Consider the following 11,653-nt stretch of genomic DNA (forward strand, 5'->3'; position numbering starts at 1 on the left):
ATTGTTTATATAATCTCTTTATGAATCTGAGACTCAAATTCACTTAATTCGAATGTGGATTTTCCTCTTCTATATATAGAGCATAGGATGGAGTGATAGGGCTTATGTAACAACCCAATCCTCTATTTGATATAAAGCTCACTGCAGTTATTATTTGAATTGTATACTATTGGATAATGGGTAGATAAAGGGAAGAAATTTTGTATCTACAAGTCTCCATTTGAATATGACTATATCCGTGGGCAGGCATCTTAACTCAGGGCCTGTTACTAATGCGCCCGTCGGTGATGCACTACTAGGAGAAGGGAAGTGATGATTTGCAATAGAGAAAATTTATGAGGAAATGGCTCATGAGGAGATACAGAAAACATAGAGAGCATGAGATGGGTGGGTGAAACCTTGTCAAGCTCAAGCAGTGGGACTTGTTAGCGAGAAGGACCCTTGAAGCAGAGGCGAAAACCAAACCAATCGAAGAACAAGAGAGATGGAGTGAGGCTTGGAGAGAGAGAGAGAGAGAGAGAGAGAGAGAGAGAGAGAGAGAGAGAGAGAGAGAGAGAGAGAGAGAGAGAGAGAGAGAGAGAGAGAGAGCAACCGTTGAGAGATATAAGGCACGCATAGAGAGAAAGAGAGGAGAATGGATTAGTTAGGGGGGGCATGGTGAGTAAAGAGAAAGTGATAGGGAGGGAAAAACAGAAAGGATTGTGCTTAACAAAAGATGGGAAGGGAAAGAACTGGGTGAACGAAACCTAATGGACAACAGTACATTTAGCACCTTTTTTTCCCTATGCAGGTTGAGCTTAAATGGTCTGGGGTCTAACCTTTGGGCTGGGTGTTGCAAGAATAAGAAAATGAAATATTTTTATCATGATTGATGTTAACATGAGCATTTTTGGTACTTGATACTCAAGGAGTGAATATGAGTATATTTTCCTATGATTATATGATATTTATCTACTTAGTACTTTGCTCTGATATGATGTTGCATTTGAAAACCCTTTGACATGACATTCTATTTTTGCTTTTGTTCTGACCTGACCACGACTATAAAACTATGGCATTTGTTATTATGTTGGTACCAATATTTGTATTTCTGGTGCACCCATGCACTTTGGAGACAAAGTTGTTTTTCTATGTGGCCTTTTCTGCGTGCACACTCAGCGTGTTGAGTTTAAAAGGGGGAGATTTCACATTTTTTCACTACTTGTTGGCCATTGGGGTTTGCACAATCCTATCACGGGCGTTAAACATGGTATCTACTCTATTATGATGATGTTCAATGATGCCTATGTCAAAAAACTTTTCTATATTGTATTGTTGTAAATAATTGGTTTAGAAATGTTGCAATGTTATTTTGATATTTTGTTTTATCTTGCATTCTATAAATGACTCATGTTTATACACTACTATAGGTTTCCTGCTCACTAAGTCGATGGACTCGTTCCTTTATCTCCCTTACTTTTTTTTCACAAATGACTTTTGTAACAACTCGCTAGAGATTTAATGATGGAATTTACATTGGCTTTAGGAACTTTGTGAAGGCCCCATAAGTTTTCACTAATCAACCAATCGTATAGGTTTTAGTCTAACCACATGGTTAGTCATGTTATCATTCACTATGGTGTCAAAAGTGTGTTTTTAATTATTTGAGATAGTTAGAAGCATTAGAATGCATTATGCTCTATGCCATTAAACTCGGTGGATTATTTAGGATTTTATGGTACAATAACTCATTTTCATATTTTTGGAGGAAACGCTTGTTCGAAACTATGAATTTATTTTTAGGGGCACTTTGGGCTGAATTTCAATAAACGAATCTCACTGTAGATTCATATGAATATTTAGTATTTTTTCGGTACCAAGTTTATCATGCACTCTTTTGGAGTGAATAATAACCTCGATAAACACACCAAGTGCAATGTTTTCAAAATCACAGTGTGGAATGTCCAAATTAAGTTAGAGAAGTTTTATTTGGACACTTGGCAAGATCTTAACCACACATGATGAATAGTATTAGACACTTGGCACCATGAGGAATATTGATGGATTTGAAGGAATCAATATGTGAGATCATGCCACTTAAGTAAAAACCCTATTTCATCCGACCAATCATTTTGTGCCAAACCAAAGAGGATTGATACCCTAGTAAAACCCTATATAGTTGGAATCCAACTAAGAATCCAAAAACATGGTTGAAACCAAAATCATAAATGCTTTTATCCAAATCCTAAAGTTGACCTCAAAATCCTAACTGAATCGATTTGTAGTATTGTATTTAATCACTTGATTAAATTACTTACACATGATATTAATCCTTCAAATTCATGTTAGAACATCTTTATCCAACCTTTTTAACCTTGGATATTTGATTGGACCAAAAGAAATTAGATTTGGACTTAAAAACAACCCAAACTCTCTTAAAACCCCAATTTGAGGCCCATTCGGTTTAGGCCGATTAAGGCCCACGAAATTGGGCACCTTTGCATTGATTTTGGCAAAGGAATTTCTTTCCCCACATGGCTGATCAGATTTCTTCAAGAGGGCCTAGAAGGTTCTATAAGGGAAAGTCAAAAAACCACCTCACTCTTCTAAGTCTACACTCCACCATTAGAAAATATCTTGAACTGATTTTTGTGTATTTCATTGGGTAAGAAAGGCCAACATTCAAGCCTCACTTCAGAATCATCCTCTTCCATATCTTGTGCAAAAATATCTCCAGCCCACTCCCTACGAAATTATCTTCCGTTACACTTTTCATTGAAAGAACACCAAACACTCTCTAGGATAGCTTTTAGGTGTTCTTTTGCACACCCATTTCGAAGCTTTTTTAGGTGCTTTATCATAAATTTTCCTTCATACAAGTTGTTTATTTGTGAGTCTAGTTTAAGTGGATATCTTATTTGTTACATTTGAAGATAATTTGGTCAGTCAAATATTGTTTAAACTCTAGAAAGGTCATTCTGGGCGATAAACTGGAGAGTATGTTATATTTTGGAGTTTTTGACCAAGCTAATAGATAGATCTTGGTCTGAAATTTTTATGGAGTATTGTTAACATGTGTATATGATTATGGGTTGAAGATTTGTTGCATGATTAAAGGTCTTGATGAAATGTTTGTTTAGATCTAAAAACTTAGAAACTGGAAGAGGAAAAATAGTTTATGTTTTTAGAAAGTTTAAATCTTTGGTTGTTTAAACCTATTCCAATGGCTTTGATAATTTTATTGGAGGATTCTAAACCTCTTATATACATGTTATAATATTATTTTGAATACATTTGATGTTAGTTTTAAAGATATGCAATTTTATGCAAAGAGATATTCGGATAGGTCAAAGTGTGGATGTTCTTGGCTAAATTTATGTTTTGGTTGATTTGTAACCATGTGATATTGAACTAGAAGCTTATATATGTTTTAGGACATCTTTTTTAAATCATGTGATGTTTTGGTTTCAAGATCACATCTATAAATCATGGATCAAAAGGTTGATTAAAGCAAATTAGAAACAAAACTTAATGGAAATAACATATGGAAATTTTGGCCTTATAGAGTTTTTATAGTTGTGATTAGTTTTAAATTTTTCTAAATTGATATTTGAGTCTAGGATAAAATTTACATGATTTTTGTGACTTTTGGAGTTAGCATGCAAAATCCTTAAGTTAGGGGTAAAATTGACATTTTTCCACATGTAGAGAGTAAAATAGAAATTTTATTCTTAACTTAATATTTTTCCATATTTCAAATAATTAGTGATTTAGTTTTAATTTTTAGAATTACTAATTACAGTTTCTCGTGATTGCGCTTGAACTTTCATAAGAAATACGGAGATCAAGGTAAGTTAGCTCTTAACTTACTAGTAATTTATTGTGTATAGGTGATAAGTAAAGAAACTACAGTATATGTATTTACGTTATAATATATGCCATGTCAAGTTATCACATATTTGTCTGTTACTCAGAATTTAGTCTGTCACGAGTTATTCATTTGTTACACTAGATATTCCGTCATGTATTGCTATACATTACAAGTACGTCATGTTAAGTATGCCATCTATTACATGTATGTCAAGTCATGTAATATTCGCTGTTGCAAGTATGTCATGTTAAATATGTTGTCTATTATATGTTATGGCTTGTTATGAAATGTTACTATCTCAAGTATGTCATGTCTTTCAAGTTATATTCAAGTTTGTTATGTCTAGGATACTCATGATGTAATCATTATGATTGTCCGAGTATCTCCATTTGTAATTCATGCGAGTTACTGTTGGTGAAATCATTTTGATTGTCAGAATTCAGTTCAAGTTCAGTTATGCGGATACTCCTGGCATAATCATTCTGATTGTTATGGTATCTTATTTAAAATACTCGTGATGGAATCATTCTGATTGTCATGGTATTACCGGGTACTCCTGGTGTAATCATTCTGATTGCTAGGGTACGTGTTTTAAAATACTCGTGATGGAATCATTTTGATTGTCAAAGTATTACTAGGTACTTCTGGTGAAATCATTCTGATTGTTGGGGTACATGTTTTAAAATACTCATGATGAAATCATTCTAATTGTCTGAGTATATCTAATGGAATATGTTAGGTGGAATCATTATGATTGTTCACTATTCCTGACAAAATGACTGGCGGAATCATTTTGATTGTCAGAATTTAAGTCCAAGTTCACGTTAAGTAAATAATTCAGATCAAGTTTATTATAAGTTAAGTTTCAGTTCAAGTTCAAGTTCATATCAAGAAGTTGAGTTTAAGCAGTTAAAGAAGTAAGATTCCAAGTTTATGTTAAGTCAAGTTTTAGACCAAATTCATGTCAAGCAAGTCAAGTTCAGTTCATGTTTTAGTTAAGTTATGTCAGTTATGCGATGTTTTAGGTTAAGTTATGCTATGCTTACTTATGACTGTGATTATAAATTCATGCTTTTACTGTCATGCATGCATTATTAACCTGTGTGGAGATTTTATGTTAAGTTGCTAAGATTTATAATCAAATCTCACTGTGGTAGTCTCAACTACCATTTCTCTAAAATGGTAGATCTTGTTACAGGACTGAAAGGAGAATCGGGGGTTGACCAGCTAGACATAGTCGACTGAGCGACAGTTCAACGTCAATGTTAATATAGTAGTTAACTTAAATTTCTGCTTGTATTATAGAGTTGCATCTCCAGTACTCTTTTAGATCATAGCCATTTTGGATTAGTGTCATGATCTTAGTTGTTCAATGGGTCTTTATGTATGAAGTATGTTTTAAGTATTTGTGATATTTTCAATTTGGTGCATAGTATTGTTAAAGAAAAAAAAATTATCTACTGCGAATATTGCATAATGTTATATGCATGTTAGGAATATTGCATCTTATATGTCATGAACGGAGGCATGTAACCTTGTGTTGTATGTCTTGACACTTTAAATGTCTGTCTGATCCCAAACGAAATTTGGGGAAGTCACAACTTTGATGGTTGTGATAGTTAAAATAGATGGCACTTGAGAGGAGTATAAGAGAAATGTGAGATAAGTGCTAGGTGGCATAAATATATTGGTGGAATTTTAGAAAATATTTTGTAGTGTTGAGTTAAATTTCTTTGGAATGATTTGTGAGGTATTTGGTTTGGAGGAATATTGCATTGAAGTTTTATATTTTGTAGGTTTCAGGTTAAAAGGATTTAGTCTCAAGTACGGAGCTTGACAATACAAGATGGAGATCTCAAGCTCTCTTGCTCTCTACAATGAACATCTTAAACTATATACTCTTTCTTTAGTTTCTATTAGGTATATAATTTCTGAAGCATTTCCTTTGTAATCTATTGTGCCATCTTAGCATTTTCTAATTAAATTAATTTTTTATTGATGTGTTACATTCCCTTTAATTTTATTATTTTCTCAGTTATAATACTAATCTATTAACTGTTATAGCCATTCACTTAGGTATTTATAAATGATATAAATTTGTTGCATTCTGAACTCTTGAGCCATACATATATATGCTGGAGGCCCTAGTATTTTCTATCATCAGTAACCATGTAAGGATCGACTTCGTTCTTATTCACGAGTTCTTAATGACCTAGAATTTGAAAGCCCAACTGTGAGAAGTACAAAAGATGACCCAGCTTCAACTTAGAAACAATGACAAATTAAAAAGAAAAAAGAAAAAAAAAAGGAAAAAAAGAAAAAAGAAAAATAGAGTGCTTGTTTATGATGTAAAGCTAGTGCTTGGTTAATAATGGGCAGTTACTCAGAGCTTCGTGTATTTTCCACTTTGCTGGAGAAGCTTTGTCATCACAACTTGCACCCTTGAGCCTAAGCCCCACGCACTCCATCCAAACATTGAAAATGCGACAAAGTGAGTCCTATACAAAAAGGAAAAATAATGAACACTTCGTCAATTTATTCTTCATTTTGCTGCATGTTCTTAGAATTTTTTCTTCACTCTTTTGATGATTCAGGGAAATCAAGAAGTCATCTTCGAAGCTACTTCTGAGTTTTTGCCCATGATTGTTGAGATTTGTTTTTTCCTTTTAAATTGTAGTAAAATTCAAACCAAATATAAAAAAGATGCATGTACGAGGGACGAACATGAACTTTCTTAGATTTTTACTTTTAGGTGTACGAAGCCTTGATAAACGAAATCAATTCTATCCTAGGAGCAAAGGTGGAAAACTGGTTGTTCCTCTATATTCTTCCCAATGTAAATTTACATGTAGTCTATCAAAAAGTTTTTTGATTGAGCTGCGATTACCGGTTTAAAAAATCTTCCCCAAATTTCTTTGAAATTTTAGTGTGAAAATTTTTGTGTAGAGCTATGATTTTTGTATTTATAAAATATAGTGCAATTTTTGTAAGATAAACATTGAATGGTTGGGGCTTGAATGGAGGGAGGGAGTGGGTTCCTCACACACACACACAGAGAGAGAGAGAGAGAGAGAGAGAGAGAGAGAGAGAGAGAGAGAGAGAGAGAGAGAGAGAGAGAGAGGTGATGGGGTGCTCGATGGGTTGGGACGGGATGAAGGGCTGAAGGGTGTGACGGGCTGGAGAGGTTCACTGATTTGGGGAGGTGAAGCGGAGTACAAGGGATAGTACCGAAGTGAATATGTTCTCTATTTTTCTAACGTATTTGATTTTGCTATCCCCTGTAATGTGGTTCATGGGATTTAGATGTAGATTGCTCATGTGTCCATTTGTTATTTGTTGCCATTGAGGGACTGCAAACGACATAACCGTCCACAAGAGGGCCTCAGGAAAAAACTAAATATTTCTCACTTCTAACTAGCCATGGTGAAATATATCAACCCTTCATTAATGAATTTAAAAAATTTTAAAGGTTATGGATGTAATTATAGCAATCCATTATGTGACATATAATGATTACAAATTAAAGTTGAAATAATTTAAAAGGATGTAATTTTAGAGGTTATAAAAAGTACTACTTATTTTCTTTTATTTGTAACATTTTCTTGTGCTCCCTTAATTACTTCCCGGCCTTTATTCTGTCCCTTAATTTCAAAGTCGACTTGTCTAACTATTCTGTCCCTTTAGTGGGTGCCATATGTTCGATGGGCATGCATGCAGGACATGGCTGAACTTACTCGTTTACAAGCTGCATGCTTAACCTTGATGATCTTCGTACAAAATTTCTGCCCAATATTAATAGCGCTTCTCGTGCCCAAAATGCCTGCATCTTTTCCCCATTTGATATTGTACTCCAGAAACTTCCCTAGGGAATTGAAACATTTGAATTACCATGTCTTGGATAGTCAAATGCATGATGTTTATTTTTACAAACTAACCATTTGAAGATAAGGTTCACAACTTCCAATAGCTCAAAACAACACTTGATCAAAGACACGGTTATCACTACATGATCGCATGCATTTCTGCTGCTTACATTGATCATTAATCGACCCAAAAATCATACCCAGTATCATAGCAAACATCTGAATACATGGGCTCTTGGTGCCACCTCGCAGTAGTTGGAGCCATAAATTCAGGGTCTGTTTCAGGCATGAATATGTCCTGAAATGAAAAATGTGGCTGCTCCCATATACTTTGGATTATTTCAGATGCGTTGGAAGAACTAAAATTGATCTCGTCCTGATCTATCATGTATTGGTTTATAACATCTTCAACTAGAGGATCAGTACTGCTTGAAGAAGAGATCACATCATTAATGGACATATATATTTGTGGTGACGTCTGTATACCGTTAAAGCCATCCATGTTTGGCACTTTTGGGGAATCGCAAAGTAGGAGATCTTGATTCCCAGAAGAATCATTCTTGTAATTAATTAGCTTCAACGTCCTCGGATGTTCCCACCAATTCTGATATAGTGGTTAATGACGAATTGTTCTTACTGCGCTTTTTCAGGTGGGCGTGCCAATAATTTTTTATTTCATTGTCGGTTCTTCCAGGAATGAGATTGTAGGTTTGAGCTCCAAAAAACTTACTTATAACCTAAGAAAAAGGAACTTCGTTAACGTATATGTATAGAATTAATATATGGCGACATGTGCATTTAAAGAACATTGTGTATAGTTTCCATATAGAATTTGTAATGTACTTACCGGTTCCCCAGCAGTTCATGGCACTTAACTATAGTTTCTTTTTCTTCTTGGCTGAAGTTCCCCCGCTTAGTGTCAGGCCTAAGGTAATTCATCCATTGGAGCCTGCAACTTTTTCTAGATCGTGTCAAACCTTAAAAAAAAAAAAAAAAGTGTTAAGATAAAAATATAAATAATTAAATTTAACTCTTCCTATCATCTGATTTAATCTTACTGAATTGAATAAGTGATGATTTTAGGTGGTATTAGAATAAAGGTCCTGAGTTTGAAACTTGGCTCTACACTTCAACCCACTTAATTGTATTAAGGTCATGACTTAATTATTAAGGAGGAATGAAACGCAAGAAAATTATGTAATGAATTAATGTATCTATAATATATTCCTGACAGGCTCCTGCATGAATGATATATAAAGCTAATAGAAATATATATATAACGTCTAAGATCATCTGCTAATTAATTCATACCGGCAGCTTGAGGCATCTGACTCCAGTTCCAAATGCCGTATCGCTTAATGTAGGCTTTCAGCTTGTTGTCTTCTTCAGGACTCCATGAGGTTCTTGATCTCGCAGGCATTTTCTCACCATCCGAAGTCTCCATCATCATATCTGATTCAAGTATTGTTCATATATTTCAACTCGCAGAGACCTCAAAACCTTATAAATAGTTATGATTATTGCTTGGTAGTTATGTCATAGGCCATGAATGCGCAGTTTCTTCAGTCAAAATTAGCGTGTTGATCGAAGTTTTAACTTTTCAAGTGACAATGATTTCCGAGGACAAAGAAATTGATCATTTTTTTATTTTTATTTTTTGCGATGGGCAACTTGATATATATATATATATATATAGATGTGTGTGTGTTTAATTTATTCCGTCAGAGATGATCAGCAAACAATATAAGGTCAAGCCAATCAGCGTAGTTGTACGTTGTATTAACAAATTAATTAATCAAGAGGATATTAAGTGGAAGGTGCATATATGCAGAAGGATATATGGCACCTAACTTCATTATTGAATGGAAATTAATTAATATATGTCTAAAAATACAGTAATCATTAATTAGACTTAATTAAACTTTTTAATTAAGATAATATTCCAAAAATATAACTATAATTAAGATACGTACGTACTAGTTATATAGTACTGATTATGTGACAGAGAAAGAAATCACGATGGATCGATAAATATTAATGCAGTACGTTTAATTAATTAATAATTCTCTTCAGATATATATATATATACTAGGTGGGAGTAACGTGCAAAGCACGTTTATCTAATTTTATGAAATGATTATTTGTAAAAAATAATATATATTTTATAAAAATTATTGATGTCACTTAATAATTTAAGGCATATTGGAGAAAATAAAAAAATTAGTTCAAAATATCATATAATCCAATACATGTTTATAACATCTATAATTTTAGTAAAGATGTATGCGAAAAATTTAATAAAAGTCTAACATAAATGGTAGTTCAAAATATGTGTCGTTTGATGTTTGTATTATAATTCATCAATTTATGTCATCTTGTAGACAATCAATAGAGACAATATTGAAATTCTTATTTTGCTGTTGGTTGAGTCGATCAGGGACAACACAAAGTTAAAACATAATTTTTTTATAAAATTTGTGGTATAATATTTTCTATATATAGCATATATATAAATTATAAAATATATTTTGAAATTATTGGCCGAATTTATTCTTTCTTGATTAGCTCAAGAATCACAGCCTTTGTCACGTGTCTATCATAGCAAGCCTACGTATGGAATATGACTTAGCGGAAGCTACGTCCTACTACCATGGAAAAAAAAAAACACTTGATTAAACACACTTATATTATATATTAAATGAGATTTTTAAATTTGAAATACTCAATAATCTGAGTTAATGAAACGTATAATATATGTATATTATACTTAGGGATTCACATCTTATGCACCTAATACACGTGTATATGTTAAGGAGAAAGAAAAATATAATAACTAATCTTTAATTACTTATTATTATATAAACTATTAAGTATTATAATTATTGAGATTAATAAATCATATAACAACATTGAATGCTATCTCTCTCAACATTTATGTCTTCATTTTATGTGCCAAACCGTTAAAACAAACGGTGTTAACTTTAACGGAAAAACAAGAAAAACCGTTAAAACAAGATTTTCCATTTCATACACACTTTTTATATATAGAAGATATTCTAGCTAATTATTATAAGATTATATATATACCTAGCTAGAATTAAAATTGATCGATCGTGACGACAAATATGATGAAAGTCGATGATGATTGATGATTAATGATACCATGCCACTTCACTAGAGAGATGATTAAAAGAATTACAAGCTGCATTGAATATAAACTCGGTACTCAACACGTGAGAAATTAATTAAGAAAAGGCCAGGATGAGATATTTGACCTGTTTCAGCGTATATGTAATATCATGCGAATCAAATACATGCATGCATGCATGAAGACAGGTTTCCATCAGATTAATTTTTTATTAATTAATTCAAGTTTATTATGTCATAAGATCAATATTGCTTCAGCCCTCCCTCCCAAGATTTGAAATTGGTTAGTCAATTAATGTATCTACGTGCATGCATGCATGTGGACAATTAGGATTCATATATATAAAACTTTTACAATTCTTTTATATATGCTAATTTCTATACTCTACGATCGATCGATCTAAGAAACTGATAGGATTTTAGTACGTACGTACTACAATGAAAGAATGGAAGGCATGGATTTAAAATAGAAAAAAATATATTCATCATTATAATTCTCATCATCCTCTTATCATCCTATGATGTGATATTAGATGATAAGTTTACAAATAAAATATAATAAATAATTTATAATCATCTAATGCCCAATCATTGTATGATGAGAGGATGATGAGATTTAAAATAACAATAGTACGGCCAACTCCCTACATATAACATATATATATATATATATGTATATTACTCTATCATTAAAGACATGCTTAAATAATGAGATCTCATTATTCTGTAAATAGTGGTGAAATAATTTGAGATAAAACATTTTATTAGGTTGTTTTGGGATAGGAAAGAGAAA

At 32.7% G+C, this 11,653-nt stretch overlaps 1 protein-coding gene across 1 annotated transcript; it reads right to left on the reverse strand.

Annotated features, from left to right (window-relative positions):
* Positions 1–7,891: 7,891 nt before the first annotated feature.
* Positions 7,892–9,157, reverse strand: LOC122278533 (myb-related protein Zm1-like). Its single transcript, XM_043088714.1, has 3 exons — positions 9,025–9,157; positions 8,561–8,690; positions 7,892–8,138 (listed from the first exon to the last, which is right to left on the reverse strand). The coding sequence occupies exons 1-3, from the start codon at positions 9,155–9,157 to the stop codon at positions 7,892–7,894; spliced, it is 510 nt and encodes a 169-aa protein (XP_042944648.1).
* Positions 9,158–11,653: the final 2,496 nt, after the last annotated feature.

The sequence above is a fragment of the Carya illinoinensis genome, chromosome 10 (assembly GCF_018687715.1).
Source record: "Carya illinoinensis cultivar Pawnee chromosome 10, C.illinoinensisPawnee_v1, whole genome shotgun sequence".
Classification (NCBI taxonomy): domain Eukaryota; kingdom Viridiplantae; phylum Streptophyta; class Magnoliopsida; order Fagales; family Juglandaceae; genus Carya; species Carya illinoinensis.

What these genes read in the sequence shown, in the direction of transcription:
- LOC122278533 (XM_043088714.1), bottom strand. Translation starts at nt 9,157, where the DNA reads ATGGAGACTTCGGATGGTGAGAAAATGCCTGCGAGATCAAGAACCTCA. An exon ending in TCAGATGCCTCAAGCTGCCG is followed by an intron (nt 8,691 to 9,024) that starts GTATGAATTAAT and finishes TTTTTTTTTAAG; the next exon opens with GTTTGACACGATCTAGAAAA. An exon ending in CATGAACTGCTGGGGAACCG is followed by an intron (nt 8,139 to 8,560) that starts GTAAGTACATTA and finishes TTCTTCAAGCAG; the next exon opens with TACTGATCCTCTAGTTGAAG.